Source organism: Grammomys surdaster, unplaced genomic scaffold, assembly GCF_004785775.1.
Source record: "Grammomys surdaster isolate TR1022 unplaced genomic scaffold, NIH_TR_1.0 126118, whole genome shotgun sequence".
Taxonomy (NCBI): Eukaryota; Metazoa; Chordata; class Mammalia; order Rodentia; family Muridae; genus Grammomys; species Grammomys surdaster.
Genome location: NW_021620926.1, coordinates 3,453,485 through 3,477,332, shown reverse-complemented (window position 1 = coordinate 3,477,332; position 23,848 = coordinate 3,453,485). Strand labels below are relative to the sequence as shown.

Here is a 23,848-nt window from a genome sequence, read left to right as displayed (position 1 = left end):
GTTGGGTTTCAACATGTGCCAAGGGCCTTTTATACACCTGGATGTTTGGTGGCAAAAAACTACAGGCATTATGACATCACACGGATCTCACCTATGCTTCAAAAAAAAAAAATCAGGGTGCCATAGGTTACTGGCCAAACAACGCTACATAACGGAGGTAATTGTGCTTGTATGTTTGGATCCCATGGTCAGATCATGAGGCTTTAACATGAAAATCTGGATCTAGTTTCAAGACAATGCCTCTTTCAATATCTAGTTTATTGAATATCTATAAAAATTTACTATGCTACAATCTAAATCTTTAAAATGTCTCTCTCCTATTTAGGTCTGTTTTTCAGTATCCTGTACTGAAGTTATCTTTTTATTTTCCTTGCTTTACTTTGTATTGTAAAATAAGTATGTATTTCTTAAGAGTTTGTGGTGAAAAATGATTTTGTCATTGGTTATGCTATTAGTAAATTGATGACAATATATGCATAGGCTTATTTTGAATTTATTCTAAATTTATTCTATTCAGATATATACTGTTACATATTTTTACTATGATATGTTAAATCTACTGATCTATGGGCAAAGTGTATCTTTCCATCTTCTTAAATCTTATTCAATTTCTCATTTGTATGTCTGTCTTGTGCCACTCTTATTTATTTTTTATATTATTACTATGATTCTGTAAAATATTTTGAGACCAGATTCTATAGTAGTTCCAGTATTTTCATTTCTCTCTCTCTCTCTCTTTTTTTTTTTTGGCTCTTAGAGTGGTCCTATGCCTTCATTTGATCATTATGATTATACTGTCTAGTTCTGTTCAGAATACAATTGGAATTTTAATGGAGATTTTATGAAATCTTTACATTGCTTTAGCAAATATACTATTTTCCTTTTAGTAATTCTTTAATCCATGAACAGGATGTCTGATTCTTTATCTTAGTTTCTTCTTCAAAGTATTTTCTTCACAGAGAATGGATGCTACAGATCATTATGTTAAGCTAAACAAGGCAAACAGAAGAAGATGGATCACTTGTAGCTAATGGATCTTTAGCATTTTTTACGTGTGTAAATTATTCTTTCTTATTGATGTCTCTTTTGTTAGGCTGATCACATATAGAACAGGCTTCAGTTAGCAGGTAAGGTGGACAATACAAATTGGACTGAGGGAGGAAATTAGACAACAATAATAATCTCAAATTTAATTGAGAAAAGAGATAATGTCTTAGAGTCCTCATTGGTATGTAAAACACCATAATCAAAAGTAAGTTGAGGAAGACAAGGTTTATTTAGCTTAAACATCCCCATCACTGTTCATCGTCAAAAGAAGTCAGGACAGGAATTCAAACAGAGCAGGATTCTGGAGGCAGATATTGATTCAGAGGCCATGGTGGGGTACTGCTTACAGGCTTGCTCATAATGGATTACTCAGCCTGATTTCTTATACCACCTAGGATCACAAGTCCAGAGTTGGCATTACTCTGAATGGGCCATGTCCTTCCCTCATCAACATTCATTAATGAAATGTCCTATAGGCTAACCTACTTCCCTATTTTGTGGAGTCATTTTTCAAATTGTGCTGAAGTGACTCACTCTTACCAAATGGCTTCAGTTAGTGTCAAGTTGATACAAACCCTCCAGTATAATTGACCCATGTCAGCTTGACAAACAAACACATGCCTGTTAAACCACAAACTCTTCTTACATATTTTCCCCAAGATCTCACAAAAATCCACAAATAACTTTAAAATTTTTAACATTTTTACAGATTCAAACTCATGAAAAGTTCAGTCCTTTAAAATATGCAACGTTTGTATTTTTCCTGAATCTTTTTGAAGTGTTAAAATCTGTCATTTCTGAGCTTTTGTAAAAATAAAATTAAATTGAATAAATACTTACTTGAAGATGAAAGAACTAGGGCATAGTCACAATAAGATAAAAGTAAAATAATGTATTGAAACTGTAAAGAGCACATTGTGCAATATCTGGAATCTATTTTCAAACTTCTTAGCTCCTCTAAGGTCCTGGATAACTTCTTACTCTGCTCTTTGCATCACACACAGCTTGTGTTTTATGATTGGGTAGGCTCCACTATACTGCTTCTGCTGTTCTTGGTGGGTGTCACATGATAATGGAATTCCCCAACCTCCAAAAAAAGTTGGTATCAGAATTGGGGTATTGATGTGACAGGCCTAACCATGGTGCTTGTTCACAGAATGTAGTCCTTGGATTCACAAAGCAGGTGAATGCTTTAAGAGACACTAAATAGGCCTTCTTAATATGGGTATGGACGATAGTGGTACTAAGAGCAATATGGATTGTGACTGCCAGGCTCAAGAGATTTCCCAGAAGAAGAATATTCATAAATGACCTAGAGGCCATTCTTGTGATAGTTTGATAAAGAATGTGATTACTTTTTGCCTTTGTCTGAAAACCTACCTGAGGCTAAAAATGAGACTTTTGGGTAAATGGTGTTGGCAGAAGAGATTTCAAGACAGTCTAATCTTTACTGTCACATGGTTATTATTTTAACTTTTATGCAGATTTACAAAAATGAATGTGAGTGCTGAAGGTGATAAAATGTTTTAATCAAATCTGATGCTAAATGCAAGAAACGAGTGGTAACCCCGGAGAAAGAGGCCACCAGCCAAGCTTTTAACTTGTGAAATGAAATTGAAGAAAATCTTGAGTAGTAAAGGAAGATAATCAGAAACAGAAACTTGTTGAAATATAAATGAATAAGGGGGTCAAGTTCCAAATCCATCAAGCAGTATAGCTTGGCAGTTTTGGCTATGTATTTCTGGCTTTAGAGTCAAGGATGCATGAAAGGTATTTTGGATATTTTCTTCTCAGCTAAGAAATGATGCTAAGGCCAGATATGTAATAGAGGTGCCCCTGAATTGAAGCATAGGAAGTCCTTTGTGGGAAGCTGTGAATATGAATTGTATGGGAGATCCCACAGTGTTGGTGATGCCACAGTTTTGAGATTCCTACCAAGGAGAGCTCCAGACTGGGCATAGAACCTGCCCAAGAGAAAGAACTGTGTTTAAGTAAAGCAACAACAACAACAACAACAATAACAACAACAACAAAACAACCAAAAGCTGAAAGGAGATGGAGATCTGGAGATTTCTTTGACCTCAGACATGGGTATGCAGAGTTTAGAATTTGCCGATCTGGTGTTTGACTTCCTTTGGTACAGCATTTCCTCACATACTCACTTACCTCCCTTTTAGAATGGTAAGGTATATTCTGTGCCATTATATGTTGAAAATATGTGATCTGATTTTTATTTTGCTCTCAAAGGTGATATAGTTAAGAGATTGCCTTGGGTCAAAAGAGACTTTGAACTTTGGACAGTGTTGAGATTGTGATAGACTATAAGAACTTTTGAAGTTGTACCTAATGTATTTTACACTATTATTTGGATATAAGCTTATGGGGTCTAGAGAGTGGAATGTAATGGTTTCAATGACAATGGCCACATAGGCTCATAGAGTTGAATACTTGGTCAGTAGGGTCTGCCATTTATTTTAAAGGAATAGGACATGTGGCCTATTTGGAGGAAGTGAATCACTTAGGATGGGCTTTGAAGTTTCAATAGCCTGTGCAAAACCCAGAGTCTCCCTTCTCCTGATGCCTGCAGATCAAGATTTAGAACTCTCAGCTACTTCTCCATCACTATGTCTGTCTGTGTGCCATCATGCTTCCCCTTATGATCATATAAGACTACACCTCTGAAACTGCACACAAGTCCCAGTTAAATTCTTTCTTTTTTAGGAATTGATGTGGTCATGATAATTCCTCAACAGCAATAGAGTATTGACTAAGATGCATGGTAAGGGAAGTGTTTAGATGAATGTGTTCAAAAGTCATTGTAATTAATTTTCACTTAATACAAAAATTTTAAATTAAACACATTTCTTGGCTAAAAGGAAAATTTCTACTACAAAGTTTATTGTCCCATTGTTTATAATGGTTGAGTTAAAACAACATGAAATTATATGTTAACTATAACATCTTTGAGAGCAAAGGTATCTGTCCATCCACAGATGTATGCTGAGAGGATGTGCTTGTTTCTCTTTCTCTTCAAAACCACCTATCTTCCATTCTTCTTTCTTTCCGTGTTCATTCTCCATGTCCATCTTCTGAAATATTTTCCTCTTTTTTATTCCCCTCCCAATCTCCCTCCCTTCCATGTGATCAGGCAAATACAAATACACAAAACATACAGAAATTGTTTGTCCTATTTATGTATTTATTTACTTGATGATTCAAATATTTTATACAAATGTTGAGAGTTATTGTTGAAAATGTGTTAAAAAGCATTATGAAGATAAATGTTTTTATAAAAACTTTTGTTGATGATGACTATCTTACCTAAGGTGAAACAATTTTTTGACCATGTTATGTTTCAATTATTTTTTCAGATATTTTGATATAAAGTGAGTATTTTTGAAAACATTTTCAAGTGCATCTTTTGAAAATTATTGGAAGCACTTCTAGTCAGCAAGATGGGGTAGATACAGAAATTCTTCAATAGAAGCCATAGGGCCAGTATCTTCTACAACAGAGTGGGCGGCAGCAGCCATAACCATAGCCACCATAGCCACAGCCATAGCCACAGCCATAGCCACAGCCATAGCCACCATAGCCATAGCCACAGCCATAGCCATAGCCTAGGCCACCATAGCCATAGCCTTGACCTCCATAGTAGCTGCCATAGTAACACATGTTGTCAGGAGTGGGCTGTTCAGAGGTGGACAGGATGTAGGTTCCTGGAGTCTAGATGCCACTATCTGCCAAGTGCCTTTTATATACCTGGTTGTTTGACAGGGAAAACCACAGGAATTGTATTGTCACATATTTATGCACTATGCTTCTGAAAACATAGTAAGTACTGTGTTTGACTGGATAAGCTAACAAGGTTGCATAACTGACAATACATGTCAGGATCATGTTCAAATCATGGGTGTCAAAATCAGGGTCCAATATTATTTTCAAGATTCTATCTCATTCTAAATTTAGTTTACTGTGTATATATGATCTAACCATGTTACACAATACAAATAAATCAGTTGTCTATTTTTAATATCTGTTTCCTTTACAAAACTTCAGAGGTAAAATTCTTTGTGTTTTCTCTCTTTTTGCTTGTTTTGTCATTGTAGAATATATCTTATCTCTGTGAATACTTTTACAGGGTCTTGCTAATAAAGCATGATCTGGTTATTGGTTATATAACTGGTGACTTGTGGTGACCTCCATCTTATATAAACATATTTTCAGATATTATGGATATAATTTCATATATGTTGATTTAATTTTTTAAAGAAACATATCAATGACCATGTAATCATCAGACAATTGAATATGTGCTTCCCTTTTGCCCATGTCTCACATGGTAATGTTTTAGATGTAACTGTGAAATATATCTCAGTTGGGTTGGGTGCTCCAACATCAGCTTTTAGGTACAGATCCTTTTTTTAATTCGCTGTGCAGCTACCTACTGCAGTAACTTGTCTCTTTAATAACTTTTGGAGTTCTCAAATTACACTTTAGCTGTAAATACTTTGTCCAGTATGAATAAAATGTGAGATGACACAAGCAGTATAGTTCCCCTTAAAATATGCCTGAATTCCTAAAAAGGGAATAAAAAAAATATATGTACTCTTTCTTTGTCTGTCAGTTTGTAGCTCATGGACAAAGATTTGGTACAAACAATGAAACCAAATCATGAAAAAAGCATGTAAAACCTATTTATTACCATATATTTAAATAAAACACAATAATCTAGGTAAGATATGTCCATGTATCCTTATGCAGTCTGAGCAAGTTAAATGTATTAAAGCATATGTATGTACATGCATATAGGTATATGCATATAACAACAATTGAGAAAGAAAGGCTATAAATTTGGAGGAGAACAAGGATGGATATATGAGAAATTTTGTAGAGATGAAAATGAAGGCAAAAATGGTGTAATCATATTATATTCTTAGAATGAAAGAAACAAAAGAAAACTAAGCTATTGAAAAATAAAACCAGTCAGTGACTTTGACCGCCAAAGAGACACATCTATAGGTGAGGTACCAGTACTCAAACATAGGAACTGAATAATTTCAGGAGAGACTTCCACTTTTATTTTACAGAGCCTGGTCCCATAAATAATCCCATATTAAGTAGGAAAAGAAGAGCTCAAGGAGGCATACTTTGTAAGGTCATAATGTTATATGTAAAGAACTCCAAAGATTCTGTGAGAAACTCTGAAAACTGGCAAGCATTTTGAGCCTTAAGAAACAGGCTATGACATAGGCCTAAAATCAGCAATAGGCCTATCATACATGTATACTAACACCAAGTCTTGGATCTCTGTGGATAAACACTGAAACAGATGACTATAAGCTATTGTAAATAGACAGTTTTTGTGACAATTTACCAGCCTGAGTAGTCATAGACCTTGTAAATAGGTAGCCTTGGCAGATATTACCAACTTAGATAAGGACAAGTGAATCATGGGCAGAGTCATAGTGACCTATCCCCTGAACCCTCACCCAACCGATACCCTGTTCCGAAAAATATCTGTATTCTCCCTGAACACCCACGCTCCAGTGTCATCCCTTTCCCCATGTCCTGCCTTTTTGCGTTTATAACCCCTGTGTGAATGAGTATAAATTACAATTTGAAAAAATGAATAAATTATATATAAAAAAAGAAAAAGAAAAAAGATGTAATAAAGAAGTAAATAATATATCTAGTAAAAAAATTAGTTGTATAGTAAACACAAGTATAACTTCTATTATGATATTATTAATGAACTAACATATATACGGGTAGAAGGATTAGCTGTGTCTTCTTTTCCTATATGTGGTCTCACCATAAATAAACAGAGATAACTATTTAAAAAACAAGAAACAGGCTATGAAATCAGCATACAAAAAAATCAACAGCATAGTTACATATCACTACTGAGCCTGTCAAGAAACCAAAGAGGGAACAAGAATCAGAGCCCCAATTGTGGGCGTACTCAAGAGTCCCACAAAAATATTAAGCTGGAAGCCATAAAATATACTCAGAGGACCTTGCGCATTCCTGTGCAGACTGTAAGCTTGCTTCTTTAGTCCCTGAGTTCATGTGACCTTTGCTAAGTTGAGTTAGAGGGACTTTTTCTCCCAATATCCTCCATCCTTTCTGGTTCTTATGTATTTTCTGCCTTCTCTTTCATAGGGTTCTCTGGTCTCTGAAGGGGAAACTTGATGGAGACATTCCATTTAGAGATGAGTTATCCAAGGTTTCTCATTCTGAAAAATGTTAGGCAGTGGGAATTTGTATTTGTTCCCATCTGCTGCAAGAGGAATCATTTCTGAAGACACCTCACCTCAATAAGACACTGATGTTGGAGTCCAGCAGAATGTCTTTGGGAGTCATTTTTATCACTACATGTATTTTTAGACCAGTAGTATTTTGTTTTAATCTAAGTCCCTGTGCTGTCTTGTCTCCAGTCCTTGATCATGTAAGTAGTGAAAGATATGAGTTCCATCTTGTGGAATGGGCCTTCAGTCAAGCAGTTCTTGTTGATTAATCCCACAATCTTTGTCCCACCATTGCCCTAAACATACCTTGCAGACAATACACCACTGTACATAAAGAGTTTGTGTCTAGACTGATATTCAAGTTTTCTTTTGAAAGCATACAGAATATGTTTCTGTCTCAAAGATGCTGAGATTTAGGAGTGAAGATTCTACATGAGTACCAGCTTGACATCTGCATCTTCAGTGAGTTCTGTAGGTGTTCTCATTAGTAATGGGTCCCTCTCTCAGTGTGTAGACAGTCTTCTCTTGGCCCTTTTTTCTTCTTTTGGTTTGCCTTGTTCTACTTATATATGATATTTTTTATTTTCATTATAATTTATTTTGTTATAGTTTTAAAATTGAATTAATTAATGAATGCAAACTTAATCATTTTGATTAGTTTAACAATTGAAATGTCACTTATACCTGTAAGGAGAGGCACAATTGTTTTTTTTTTTTCTCCAATAGAGTGACACTGGGTATGTTCACCACTCTAGGACAGGCCATATGTTCAGGAGTTGTTAACCAACATATAATTGGATTCTACAGTATTTTGGGGTATATGTGTTTATTTGGTTAGAGTTTGGTGCTAATATTTTCTTTTTGGTGTAGTTTTGTTTCCTTTGTTTTTTTGGGGGGTGTGAGTAGGAAGGGGGAGAGGACTTGGAGGGTACAATCAAACTATTTAAATTTTAAAAATTGTTTTAAATCATAAAACATGAAAATAAAGCTTCAAAAAATAAAGAGAACAAAGAATAACTATACTCATGAAGTTTATAAATTATCTTTTTCTAAACCAAAGTAAATAACCCTATAATTAAAACTTTAAAGAACTGAAGAAAAACTGAAGAAGACACTAAATAATTGAATGACATCCCATGATCATGGGTTGTCAGAATTAATGATTTAAGAAGAAATATATGTACTAAATTAATTTACAGATTCAATGTAATCTCTATCATAGTCCTACTTACATTGTTAGCAGAATGAGACAACACAACTCTAAAATCATGAAAACCAAGAGCTCTCTAATACTCGAAACAATGCCATGGAGAGAGAACGATGTTGAAGGCATTGTGATATCTGATCTAGAATTATTCTTCAGAATTATAGTTAATGACACTAAATTCCACTACCATAAAAACAGACACATGGTTCAGTGGAAAAAAAGAGGAAGACAAAGAGGGAAATCCATAACACTGTGGTTAGTTTTTGACAAGGGTATTAAAAAAAAGCTACATTTCAAAAAGTCTCTTGGGCAAATAGTGGTGTGAAAACACAATATGTATGTGTATAAAAAAGAAATTAGAATATGATCTCAAAAGGGACATAAAAATCTTAATTTTCTTCCGAAAAATTTGAGAAATTTAGTGAAAAACAAAAGTAAAATTTTCAAGATGAATTTTCATGAAAGAACTCCAATGGCATCAGCATGATAAAGTGATAATACAGGACAGCATGAAAGCAAAGCAAGACAACAAAAAGCCTCTTGCACAGCTGGTGTCTGAGTAATGAAACATGGGGGAACTCTTTGACATCTAGTCATCAAGTCAGTGATTAGTATCTTTGATACATGAAATTTTATTAAACCACACACTTGAGACTAAGAATAGTGGTCAGAGGCAGAGAAATAACAAAGTTAATTAAGTAATGCCCAAATTCAACTGCAGGGAATATTTTTTCTTTTCATACAGCTAAGTGCTGTGTGTTTGGGTTTAGCCAATATTTGTATTACAACACTGCTTCAGAGGAGATGACAGATGGCGTGGTTATTAAAGGGTATGCCAAACACCCAAGAGAAAAAAGTCCATAAAAATAGACAACTTTTTTATGTAGCCAACTTAGGACATCAGAATAATCATCTGTATAAAAATAAGGATGTTCTTTACAACAGAATAATTGCCTGTACATAAGAAAAGAGAACATGTGCTTCATACAGAGTGTTAATAAACAAAAATTGATATGGGACACACAGATAAATAGCCAAAAAGAAATAAACGGATGGTAAAAAGAGCAGATAATTAGAATTATCAAAAGACAAACTGCAAATGGCCAAAAAGATACAATAAAGCTCAATTCCGCTAATATTTCTGAGAAGCAAATCAAGAACAAGATAAGGTTGCAATCTACAACTATTAGACAATTAATATTAGAATGAAGAAAGATTAATGATACAGACCTTGTGGAGAATAGGGCACTCTTCTCCACTGTCAGAGGCAATGTGATTTGATACAGTCATGACAGAAAATAGCGTATCATGTATCATACCCTGCAACAAATATAATAAGTATATAGGAATTATATAAAAGTATATATACTTATATACATATTATATATACTAAGTATGTAATGTATACTTATAATAAAAACATACATATTAATATCTGTCATATATATGTATATATATGTATACATACATATATATACATGTGTATGTGTGTGTATCTGTGTATGTCATAAGAAATAGAGGTCACATTGCTGCATTTTAACTAAAATAAATCTAATCTGTCTCAAGGTTCTACCCACACTATCAAGTCCACAGTCACGCTGTTCACAATAGCAAAGGTATGGAGCAAATGTGTATGAGTAGATGCATTTTTCTTTCTCTCTCCTTTCATTCTCCTCCCTCCTTCTACCCACTTTGCTTCCCTCCCCGTTTCTCTCTTTTTATCCAGATCCAAGTCCATTGTACTCATCCTCTCATCTTCCACAGTTCTTTTCTATGTGAATACACAATGTGACCAAACAGATATAAAGGGAAAAACATAGGGAAACTGATGAAATATGTTTAATAGAGTACACGAAAACAATATTCTCAGTGGAAAGTTTATTTTTTGGAAAGTCTATTTGATAATACTCATATTTCTATATCGAAGTTGAGAGTCATATTTGATGATCATGTTAAAAAGTGTTTCAAAGACGGTGCCATACTACAAGTGCTCACATAGTCCAGTTGAAAGTGAGGGCATAAGTTGAAGATGGGAAGTTTCATATAATTTTTTATCATATATTTTGTTATAAAGTTAGAATATTTAAAATAGTTTAAGAGTTCTTGATGTGAAGAAGCTTGTAATCACTTCAATAAGACAGCAGTTTATAGGCAACATTCTGGACAGCTGCAGAAACTTCTCAGTAGAAGCCGTAGGACCAGTACCTTCTACAGCACAGTGGGCGGCAGCAGCCATAACCATAGCTGCCATTGCCACAGCCATAGCCACAGCCATAGCCACCATAGCCATAGCCCAGACCTCCATAGTAGCTGCCATAGTAGCACATGATGTCAGGAGTAGACAGTTCAGGTGAAGATTAGTAGTATGTTTTTTTAGTTTGGATGTCACCATCAGCCATGGGCCTTTTATATGCCACGGTTATGGTTGGGGAAACCACAGGCATTGGAGCATCACATAGCTCACTGCTATGCTTCATAAAACATCTTTGAGTGCTGTGATGTACTAGACACACAAGGCTGTATAACTGAGATAATTGTGCTCCTATGTGATTCCACCGTCAAATCATGGAATCTGATTTATTTTTCAACTCTTCATACCATTCTTTACAGTGGATTAGTGAATACATGACATGATTCTGTCAGATGATATAAGTCATTACATAGTTTTCTCCATTTTACATACTTTAAAAATTTTTTCCATTACCCTAGAGAAAGAAAGATTGAATTTTTCTCCCTTTTGTTTAGTTGTTTTGGAATGAATTTTGTATTGAGGAGTAAGTTTATTGTGTCTTTCTCATGAACTATTAGTTAAAAGCTGTTTATTGACTTGGTAGGCATTTGCCGTCTTATATTAATACAGTTGGCTTTTTTAAAGCCTTTTTTGATTATACATTGCTTTAAAATAAGCAGAATATAAAATCAGCAGATAATACCATTTTACGTGCACAAACAGAAAACAAATGTGAAGATATAGTAGGTGTAACTGTAAAAGGCCATGGTCATGCAAGATATATATATATATATATATATATATATATATATATATATATATATATGCCTATATCTAAAAGTCATATATAAAATCTTAAAGAAAAAGGACAATACATAAAATTGAATCTACAAAACTATTAAAACATTACATGAGATATTGTGAGAAGAATGCATATTTGAGGATTAAAATCTAACATCTGCAAAACATGTGGTCTTTTGATTTTAGGTCTCTTTTTAGCTCATTGTTTCAGCTCCATTCAACTGCTACAATTTTCACAATTTCATTTATCCTAACAGTTAGATTATGTTTCACTGCATAAATGTAGCATAGTTTTACTATACATTTATCTGTAGATGGACATTGAGGCAGTCTGTTTCCTGAATATAGTCAATAGATCAGCAATGGTCACTGATAAGCAGGTATAGTAAGATATAAAGACCTTTGTGTATATTTCCAATCTTGGTAAACCTAGATCATGCAGTAGATATATTTCTAAGATCATTTTTTCCTGAGAAATGTTCATACAGATGTTCACAGTGTCTGTACAAATTTGTATTTCCAACAACTGCAAATAAATGTTTCCCTTTCTCTAATCTACACCATCATTTTTAGTCCTTCGTGTTTTTCTTCTATTTATTTTTACTGTTTTATTTATTTACATTCCAACTGTTGTGTTTTTCATCTTAGCCATTGTGACTGAGGTAATGAGAAATCTTAAAGTAGTTTAGAGTGTTTTTATAGCGTTTTTTATATGACTGATGGTGTTCTTCACTGTACAGAGATTTTTAGTTTAATGAGGTCATGTTTATACACTGTTGGCTTAAGTCTTGAGTTACTGTTGTTCTTTACCTGAAATCATTGTCTGTGTCACTGAGGTCATGTGCTATACTTTGTCATACTCCATTTTCAGTATATCTATTTTAATGTCAGCACCATGCAGTTTAAATTACTATATCTCTTTAGAGGTCACGATATCAATGGGTCAATGTACATGTATATGTGGTAAGTGCTCTCCATGGAGGTGAGATAGAATGCAATGTTATCAAGGGGTAAAAGTTATCATGGAACAAGAGGATTAAGTAGGCTGAATGGGGAAATGCAGGAAAGACATCATAACATAGAAGGACCTTATAAGAAAGTTGTACAGATATCTGCTTCTCATGGTGGAAGCTTGCATTCCAAATATATTTAAAATGGAGCACACTATAATGGGACAACAACAGTCACACTAGATAAAACAGGATAACAAATAAAAATGCCACTACTAAAAATATGCTATCTCTTTAGGAATTCTTGACCAGCGTAGCCCCATATACCTCTAAAAGTTACAGGCTATAGATCCTTGAGAATCTGATCACAAGACCTTGTGGATGAAGACATAGTTGAGTCACAGAACATGGAGAACTCAAGCTTGCCCTGACCTCAAACCTTCACCCCCATTGTGTAGCTCTCATAGTGCTGAATGGTAGTATGCACACTACTGGAAGAAAAGTTACATGATAATTTTTAGCTACCTCTAAACTCTGTAAGCTTAAATAAAGTGATTGGACTCCTACTAGTATTCTGATCAATAGACTCAGTTTTAGAGAAACTCCTAAGGATATTGTTATAAATGGTGCTTATTACAGAGACCCAAACTGGACAAAATGCACAAAGTGAAAGTGGGGTATTCTTAAATTCTACTGGAGGAAACAACAGATGACTATAAGGAAACATGTTTTTCCAAAACAGCAGGGAGCTGCTCTTGAGAACTGACAGAAAATGTGACAGCACACAAAAGACCTATTCAAACTTGAGTCAGATCAATTCCAACACGATATGGGAGGTGTTCAAGCATTCCTACTTTAGTGAAGGAGCTGAAGTCATTTGATATCGATTAGAAGACTGAGATACAGTTCCTTTAGGGGTATGGTTCTGGATAGGTCAACTCTAGTTCAGGTGATCTCTACCCATCTTCGATAGTGTGAGCATCATAAATTGGACATGGTGTATTTAAGGTAAAAATAAAATACAGGCATAATGTTTGTTTGGCATATAATGAGTAAGTCTGAGAAGAGAAGGGAAAACATGAATTTTATCCAAATACATTGAATGACATTCTCTAAGAAGTAATAAGAAAAAATATATAGTGTAAAAGGTATTTTGCTTGTTCTCAGATAATAGTGATGTGGAGTCAAATGCTCAGGCAACTGAAAAAATATAGAAAAGTCTGATTGTATTCATGTCAAAGGTTCTGTATAGTAGGACAACACAGAATATTCAATACAAACAGTAACAATTCAAAAGCCAGAATTCAGATGAAATATCTACAGAAAAACAGCATGAAGAAAATTCATTGATATTCATTGATATTAAAATGAATAGAGAGTCATCATATTAATTTTCGCTAAAAAAAAAATCACCAGATGACCAATGGTGAATTTTCAAAACTGTAAGTTAAAGTCGCAACGATATTGTTTCATGTAGTTATTAATAAAATGGATAATAAAAAATGGGTGTTAGAGAACATGGTAAGGTAAGGAAAGCCTGTACAAGGTGAGATTGAGTATGGCGACACTAATTGTAAACAGAACTGTGGAGATGGTAAGATATTTAGAAAACTAACTTCTGTTAGATGCCAGCATTTAAGTTGCAGACAAAAGGATTTGCTCTCAGAGAAATATCTGTACTCCTAAATTTATAATGACATCACAGTAGTGGATATATGAAGATAATAAGGGTGTCTATCAATAGAAAAATGTTTAGAGTGTAAGTTTCAGTCTCTGTTCCATCTTTCTGTTTCATTCTCCATTTAAAATATCACATTTGTTCACAAAGAATCACACATTTATTAACAGATATAAATTCACAAACATACATTTCACGTTTAGTGAAACAATAAGAGCAAAGTATTTTCAAGGAAATAGTTTATTTTAAAGCATATGCATATATTTACAATATGGGAAAAGTATATGAGCAAATAACACTTTACAAGGCATTATGATGACATTAAAGAACTTTGCTGCAAATAACATGCAATCCAATTAAAGAAGGGGGATTGGGTGAGCATGTTGTATTTCATGTATTATTCCTCAGAATATTCAAATAAAGTTTGAAATTCATGAAAATGTTTAAGAATATTTGGAGTGAAGAAATTTGGAGTGAGCAGCTGCTGAATCTCCTCAATAGAAGCCACAGGACAAGTATCTTCTACAGCACAGTGGGCGGCAACAGCCATAACCATAGCCACCATAGCCACAGCCATAGCCACAGCCATAGCCACAGCCATAGCCACAGCCATAGCCACAGCCATAGCCACAGCCATAGCCACAGCCTAGGCCACCATAGCCATAGCCCAGTCCTCCATAGTATCTGCCATAGTAACACATGTTGTCAGAAGTGGAGTGTTCAGAAGAAGACAAGCAGTAGGTTAATTGTGTCTGCTGTCACCATATACCAAAGGCCTTTTATACACCTGGGTTGTTGTTTTGGAAACCACAGACATTATAGTGTCATACAGCTCTGCACTGTGCTGCAGAAAACACCACAAATACTGTGAGTTACTGGACAAACAATGCTGCATAGTTGAGATACTTGTGCTCTTACCTCAGGGTCTCATGGTCAAATAATGGATCTGATACAATTTTCAAGTTTCTAGGTCTTTTTCATGTAGTTTACAGAGTACAGGACATAAATAATTACCTAGTTATCTTCTTTTTACATGTGTTTGGTTTTCACTATACCAACAAAAGAAGGTCAGGTTATTTTCCTTCATTTATTTATTTATTTTATTTTAACTGAATTTTATCTTGAGGTTTATACATTTTTAAGTCTTTCTTATGATCAATAATCTAATTATTAGTTGTGTTATTTGTTTCTTTTGTATAGTTGGCCTTATATATCAATCTGTATTTATTAGTAGGTACTTTGTTTTATTACAGCTTGCTTTTAAAACCAGCAGAAAATATAAGACAATTTGTGTTCATCAACTATATGTGCAATGTTTCCTTATAAACCCATCTGAAGTCTTGTAGATGAAACTGTGAAGGGCATTATGGTTGATTGAGTGAACCAAAGTAAGAACTTGTACACTTCCTTTTAAATCATGATCAAGTTAGCTCTGCAGAAAATCATGGTCATACAACTTTTGAGTTTAATAGCCAGGTGGATGATTGCTTGCTATGCAAGCATAAGAATTAGTTAAAAACCTCAAGAATCCATTTAAAAAACCTGGGTATATTCAAATTCCTACACAGCAGTGTTATTTGCATCAGATACTGGAGGATTGCAATGACTTACTAATTGTCAGTAGCTCCATATTCGATGAAAAAGAGCTATCTCATGATAGCAAAATTGGTTCATAGAACAAAGAACAAGACACAATATATTCATTTGGCTTCTACACACATCCATCATCTACTAGAATACATTTGTGCTTACACCACACACATACAAGACACTAAATACATGAATTCACACACAAACATTGACATACATTTATATATACACATATATATTTTGTTTCGCACACAAACACAAATTCCATGGAAAATTCCCAGGATATGCTTCAGGATATGCATATAAAGCAATCACAAATGTTTACATGAGAGTCTGACTAAAGTCTTATAAGAAAAGAAACAACAGGGCCTGGAGAGATAGCTCTGTGGATAATAGCATTGGCTGCTCTTCCAGAGGTCTTGAGTTACATTCCCAGCAACCACGTGGTGGGGCTTACATCCAGCTGTAATGGGATCTGATTCCCCCTTCTGATGCACATGAAGATAGAGGCCACATATACATAGAACACATAAATAATTCAGGTTAATAAAACACAATTTAAGACATCCTTAGGAGAGACAAACATATATGTCAATTCATAAACTTCTACAACATTATATAGGGTATTCTAAAGGGAACACACACACACACACACACACATATATATATTTGAAGATTTCAAGTTCATATCCACATAATCTGTGACATTTTACTTTTTGTTCAATAACTCATTGTTCCAGCTCATCCATTTAGCCACAATTTCACAATTTCACTTTTCCTATCAGTTATGTTACATTCAATTGTGTAAATATAAGATGACTTGATATATACTTATCTGTAGCTGCACATCAAGGCTGTCTGCATAGCATAGCTGGCCATATTTTTGTTTGCTTTTTAGTTTCTTTCTTTCTTTTTTATTATTTAGGAATCTGTGGTATGTCTCTCAGCGTTGGTATTTGTGCTTGGGATCAGCTGTTGTTCTTTGTTCTCCATTCCTTTCCTCTTGGTGTCCAAGCACCTCTGCACATCAGACTGGAAGGATGAAGTGGAATCCAGAATGGGTGGGGTCAGGAAAATTCCAGTCCAGCTGGTAATGAGTGCAGAAGCTAGTAGTCTTCTGGTGGGTATTGGTTCTAATGCTATGTCTTAATTCATCTCCCAAAAGCTGTGCTTCCAGACCTGATGGTCCTTGCTCCATTTTGGCTTTGATTGGTAATAAAAAACTGCCATATAGCCAATGGCTGGGCAGGGGGACAGAGTCTGGACTTTTAGATTCATTGGGCAAGAGACTAAAGTCCTCCTGATGGTAAAGCAGAAAAATGAAACTTAAAGGCCCACCAGTATAAGAATTGGGAAAGTGGCTCTAGGGGCCACTTCCCAGATTGTGTTTGTGGTAGCAGAGATGAAAGATAGATTTTAAAAGATGTTAACTAAGGAGTGGGGAGTATTTGCTAGCTTTGGGGAAGTTTAAATGTCCCAACCATTGAGCTAGTCAAGCATATCAGAATTAGCTGGTGTATGTCTTTCATTCTTAAATCCAGTGCTCTTGGGCAGGTGTAGCCCATATGACCTTCTGGGAGCCAAAGTAGATTAACTAATTCACTGCTACAGTATTCTCTGAAAATTTTCAAGAACTAAATCTCTTATAGGATCTTAGTTTGTGTGCATACCTTTATTTGGGGCAAACCAGGGCTATATATAAACATTGGAGAGTGTGATGGAATTTTCAGGAGTAGATGTAAGAATCATTGGCTAGACTTTCAAGTACTGTGAGTCTGTCATTTGTGTGGAGAGACATTCTTGGAATCCTAGGTTCAAAGGGTTCTTATGAGGAGAGAGGAGGTTGAACTCATAGGTTTGCCAAGGACTACTCAACTACTCAACCATTTCCAGGTAGAGGGTGTTGGGGGTTGGGTCCCTAGGCAAAGTCAGAGAAGAGGAAATCCTGCTGGTAAAAGGATTCCTTTCTTCATTTTGCGCTAAGCTCAGAGGAGCTATCCAAAATGATAGATTGAGACTTAAATTAGCAGGGTTTTCCAACAGGAACCTTCACACCAGTTTCCACAGTGGCATACTAGTTTATAATCCAACCTACTATAAATAAATATTTCCTCTTCTGCAAGTCAAAAGCAATATTTCAGTCAATTGTGTTTCTCATTTTATCCATTATGACTAAAGTAAGAAGCTTCAAGGGCATTTGATTCATAAATTTCTCAGATAACCAATCATACTAAACAATTTTAATATGTTTCTTTATACTTTGTATTTCATCATTTGAGAGAATACTGTTCAGTTCTATACAATATTTATATTTGAGTAGTTTTTTTCTTGATCTTTGGTTTTTGAGTTCTTGGCATATTCTAGATACTAGATACTTTGTATATTCTAGGTACTCTTTGATGTACAGAAGTTAAAGTTTTACCATGTACTTTATGGTTTTCTTTACTTGTATGATGGTGTTCTTTACAGAGCTATTAAGTTTTATGAAGTCACATTTATAAGTTGTTGCTCTTAAGTCGTTAGTTATTTTTCTAAAGCACTTTCTGTGGCAGGTAGTTAATATATTTCTTCAGATTTCATTGACTAGTGCATCTATTTTACTGTTAGTAGCATGCTGTTTACTACTATATCGTTCTAGATGTCAATTTATTATTAAAGGACTATGTGTGTGTGTGTCTGAGTGGGTGTTCTTGGAGGAGTTGAGGTAGAATGCAGTGGCCTTAAGGGGTAAATGTGATAATGGAACAGGAAGGGTTAAGTGGGTTATTGGATAGAAATGAAAGAAAGAAACTATAATTAATACTAAGGACCTTACAATAATGTTGCATGAAAATCTGCTTGCCATTGTAGAAGCTTCCATATATATGTATATTCTGTACATATGCACATGACCTATTACTACTATCTTGATTTCTATGAGTTTATATTAACAAATACCACGATACTCCATATATTGGAAATAGATGCATTGGCTATGGTTATTATGATAAATATTGTGGAATGGATATTGTTTATCTTTAGATTGGAGAACCTCTCTACTTTGACCAGCACTATGCCAATTTGGAGTGTATTGTGGTTATTACAGAGATACTAAATGACAAACTGCATAGAATAAGACTTGTTTTTAACACTACTTGAGAAAATAACAGATGACTACAAAACTGCTCTTATGGAATCACAGAGATTGTTGAAGAATGCACAAGACCTGTACAAGCTCAAGCCAGAACAATTCAACATGGCAGTAGGTAAACCCACATTTCTAATGTTAGGTAAAGTGCTGTTGCCATTTGATAGCTGTTAGGATGTGGAAACTCAGTTTTTTTTTAGGGTGTGGCCTTAGGTAGTTCAGCTAAACTTCAGGTGATGACTACTTATCCTAGAGAATGTAAGTATCTTAATTGGTCATGATGAGATTAAGGAAAAATAGTACATAAAGCATGCTGGGCATAAAATGTTTGAGTCAGAGAAGAGAAGGGGAAAAACCTATGAAATCTATTCAAATATATTGTATGGAATTCTATAAGAATTAATAAGGAAAAGAATGTACATTTAAAAGATTCTTTGCTCATTCTCACAAATAATTGGATGTGAATTCGAAAGCTCAAGCATCAGAAAGGAAATAGAAAAGTCTGATTGTACCCATCCATCAGGTTCTTCATAGCAGAACAAAACACAGCCTTTAAAAAAAAAAAAAAAAGAAATGGAAGCCCAACACTCCAAAATTCACGTGAAGTATCTACAAATAAACAGAATGAAGAAAATTAATTGATATTAGAATAAAGAATCGTCATAAATATTTTCCTAAAGAAAATCTACAGATGACCAAAGGTGAATTTTCAAAATTATAAGTTAAAGTCACAATGATATTGTTCCATATAGTTATTAATAAAATGGATATTAGAAAGAAAATGGGTGTTAGAGAACACATGAAGTCAAGAAAACTTCTACACTGTGATATTGTGTATGATGACACTCATTATAGGTTTTGTAGAGACTGCAAAATGTTTTGAGAGCAAACTTGTATGAGTGCTCTAAATGTAAGTTGCAGACAAAAGGATTTGAAATGGCAAAAGCCATCTAAGAGAAGCTAAAAACTAGTAAGCAATCTCCCTGAGATTGTTATGCCATAGACTAAAAATATGATGGAATTGCTCCTTTTGGCAAGTCTGGGGATATTGTATTTGAAGAAAGATTCCTATATGCTTTTCATGTTGTTACTAAATATATAACAATCACTAGGTATTGACCCACCCTTTTGAACAGATTACTGAAGACCTATGAAGATGTACTGTCTTGTAGTAATGCTATAGAGACAAGTAGATAATGATTTTATAGAATTTCTGATTTGATTCAGATAATTTTAGAAAGAAAGTTTTTAGAGATGGTCTTAGTTGCTAGGAAGATTAATAAAGTTAGACTCAGGAATAGAATGTGCCCACTCCTCATAATAGTAAGTAAAGGCTGAATAATAAGAAATACAGTAAGATTTCATAATCACACTAAAAGAGAAATAGATTTAGGACAAATTTGTGTCCAAGGAAAGACATTTAAGTTCAAGGATAAAGTCATAGATATACATCATGGTGAGGCAAGGTCATGCAAAAACTGTTTCTTTGAACTTATAATGAGCATATAGAATGAAACACTGCTTTGAACTTAATATCAACTCCCATTTTGTGTAACATTTTATTTCTGGTGTAATTTTCTAAAGAACTTTTTGTCTAAGAAGTCATAAAAAGACCAGAGTAAAGAAATAAAGTTATTGGTTGGATGGTTTGGCATTGAGAGCTCTGCCTCATCCATTCTTCCATCCATCCATCCATCCATCCATCCATCCATCCATCCATCCAAATGAATATGTCGTTTGCCTATATGTATGTGTGTATGTATATGTATCTATGTAAGCATGCATGAATACTTGTGGAGTTGATTGTGGAGTTGGTCAGGCTTGGCTAAAGTGTGGGTGTATGTATCTGTGCATGTCTACCTGTATAAAGCATCTTACTTCTAATTTTTTTCTTCTGCTCTGGTTCAACAAGAGCTAACCAACTTAGCCATATAGGCTTCTGGCTGACTAATTATAGAAAAGAGCACTAGCAATAAATCCTTCTACTTGGTCCCCTGCTGTTTTACTATGAGGTGCTAAACATGAGAGTCTATAGTCTCTGCCCTCAGAGGAACTCAGGCAGGTCAGATACCACTGCAAAGTAACTTAGAGTTAAGGCAGGTAAACATTTTATCATAGAAAAGTCAACTCTAAATAGCTTAAATAACTTGTAAGACCAAATCTTGCCCATCCAACACTCAACCCTCGGTGGCTACCTTAAAGAGAAAACCTGAAAGAAGAACCACAGGAGTTGGCATCCAGCAAAGAAATATCTTCACTCACAAATTCATAGTAACACCACAATAGCAAAAATATGAAAATATCAAAAATGTCTACCAATAGAAGGATGTTTACTAGAATGTCTCCTTCTGACCCCCATTCTCTCTCTTGCCTTCTCCCTTTAGTATTGCCACATTTGTCCACAAAAATAAAAAAAAAATAACACATTTACAATCAAACTGGCATAAATTGAAAAATGCACATCTCATATTTAGAAAAAAATGAGAAAAGAGTATTTTCTACAAATTAATTTATTTGAAGCATATATATGTAATGGAAAAAATAAAAACAGATCACGTTCTCCAGGGCATTATAATGACAATGAAGAGCTTTGCTGCAAATATTTATGCAACCAAGTTGGAGAACAGGAGTAGGATGGATATGTTGTATTTCACTTATTATTCTTCACAGAGTTGAAATTAAGGTTGGAATTTATGAAGATATTTAAGATCACCTGAAGTGAAGAAAGTTGGAGTGAGCAGCTGCTTAATCTCCTTAGTAGAAGCCACAGGACCAGTACCTTCTACAGCACAGTGGGCGACAGCAGCCATAGCCACCATAGCCACAGCCATAGCCACAGCCATAGCCACAGCCATAGCCACAGCCATAGCCACAGCCATAGCCACAGCCATAGCCACAGCCATAGCCACAGCCATAGCCATAGCCTAGGCCACCATAGCCAAAGCCCAGGCCTCCATAGTATCTACCACAGTAACACATGTTGTCAGGAGTGGAGTGTTCAGAGGAAGACAAGCAGTAGGTTACTTGAGTCTGGGAGTCACCATCTACCAAGTGCCTTTTATACACCTGGGTTGTTGTTTGGAAACCACAGGAATTATAGTGTCACACATCTCTGCATTGTGCTGCAGAAAACATCATGAATGTTGTGATTTACTGGACAGACAATGCTGCATAGCTGAGATACTTGTGCTCCTATCTCAGGACCTCATGGTGAAATAAAGAGTCCAACATAATTTTCAGGTCTCTAGGAAATTCTTCATGTAGTTTATTGAATACAGCTCATGATTCTCTCGGATAATATAAAGCATTACATAGTTTTCTTCTTTTTTACATATGCTGTGTTTTCATTACCCCAATAAAAGAAATTCAGTGTTCTTCATTCTTTTTTGTTATTTTGAATGAATCTTACCTTATTCATTGTGTCTTTCTCATGAACAATAAGCATCATGTTATTTGTTCGTGGTGGATAATTGTCATCCTATATTAATGTGTTTGTATTTGTTTTTAAGAACTTTATTTTATTATATCTTGATTTTAAAAATCAACTGAAAATATAAGACCATTTATATGCATAAACTATATGTGTTATGTGTTTCCTTTTGAAAGACCACATGAAGGTCTTGTAGGTGTAACTTTTAAAAGCATTATCGTTGTTTGGTTGGACCAAGGCAAGTATTTATAACCTGTTAAAATTGTGGTCAAGTTAGCTTTGGAGAGAAATGATAAACATGAAATTTTATGAGTTTGTGCAACAGCAGGGGAAATAGGTCAGTGTATAAGATTACTTGCTGTATATACATGAGGACATAGTTCAAAATCACTAGAATACAAGTGAAAATTTGGATGTATTTACATTATACATTCTAGTGCTACATGGTAGAATACAAGAGGATCACTATGACTTACTTGTTGTTAACCTAGCAAATTGTTCCCTGATACAGCCAATCTCATGGGGATAAAGTAAGCAGATCATTCAAAGAACGTGACACAATATGCTCACTCAGCAACTGTATTCATCCATTCATTTATTCAAACACATGTGTACTTATACCACACACACATATTACACAGAAATACATACATACATACATGCATACACATAGTCATATGAAATAAATGCACATACCTACTCACAGAAATTCTATGGACAATTGCCAGAATATGCTTCAGTATATTCATGCATGGCATGCACAAAACTTAGATAGAATTACCAGTCTATTCCCCTCAAAAACAAAAGCAAAAACAAAATATAAACAAAACCAATTGTATAGCCTCTTTAAAAAATACCAAGTCAGGCATGTAAACTGTTTCTCTGTTTGTAGCTGACAGAGAGAGTATTGCTATGAAAGGTGAAAAGCATCACTGACAAACAAACTTCAAACTTTTCACAAATTAATCAAAATATTTGTTGAATAACATAAAACATTCATAGTTTCACATTTAGTTTAGAGTTTTACAAAGCAACAAGTGTATATAAATGAGGTGACATCATGGTAAATACATTGTCCAAAAGACTTCCTTCTGATTTTGCAATGTCCAATCTGAAATTTTTTAGGCCCTCAAGTACTATCAGTGGTATAATTGTGATTATTAGCTAACAAAACCAGTCATTTCTCCTGTCTGTCTGTCTGTCTGTCTGTCTGTCTGTCTGTCTTCTGTCTGTTGACTGTCTGTCTCTCTTAGATTTTGGAAACAGGATTTCTGTGTGTAACAGAGTCCTAGCTGTGTTGTAACTAGCTTTGTAGGTCAGGCTGGTCTCAAATTCACAGAGCTTTACCTGCTTCTACCTCCTTAGAGATGGAATTAAAGGTTTATCTAGCACATAAACCAGTTTTGAATGTATAAAGATGAAGAAGAGATCAGGCAGTTTCAAGGTGGTTTGGAAATCTGCTTGCCACTGTAGAAGCTTGCATTACACACACACACACACACACACACACACACACACACACACACACACACACACA

General features: G+C 34.8%; 3 protein-coding genes across 4 annotated transcripts; all 3 read right to left on the bottom strand.

Annotated features, from left to right (window-relative positions):
• Positions 1-4,524: 4,524 nt before the first annotated feature.
• On the bottom strand, positions 4,525-4,722 carry LOC114611592 (keratin-associated protein 20-2-like). The gene has a single exon (XM_028756307.1). It carries the CDS (start codon positions 4,720-4,722, stop codon positions 4,525-4,527), a length of 198 nt encoding a protein of 65 aa, XP_028612140.1.
• A 5,963-nt stretch (positions 4,723-10,685) lies between these two features.
• Positions 10,686-14,865, bottom strand: LOC114611575 (keratin-associated protein 20-2-like). Of its 2 annotated transcripts, XM_028756282.1 has the most exons (2): positions 14,778-14,865; positions 10,686-10,756 (listed from the first exon to the last, which is right to left on the bottom strand). In XM_028756282.1, exons 1-2 carry the CDS (start codon positions 14,863-14,865, stop codon positions 10,686-10,688), a joined length of 159 nt encoding a protein of 52 aa, XP_028612115.1. The 2 variants fall into 2 exon arrangements, with proteins under 2 accessions (XP_028612115.1, XP_028612114.1); XM_028756281.1 differs by lacking the exon at positions 10,686-10,756 and having other exon boundaries at positions 14,659-14,865.
• Positions 14,866-21,635: 6,770 nt separating this feature from the next.
• Positions 21,636-21,860, bottom strand: LOC114611589 (keratin-associated protein 20-2-like). Its single transcript, XM_028756304.1, has one exon. It carries the CDS (start codon positions 21,858-21,860, stop codon positions 21,636-21,638), a length of 225 nt encoding a protein of 74 aa, XP_028612137.1.
• Between the last annotated feature and the right edge of the window lie 1,988 nt (positions 21,861-23,848).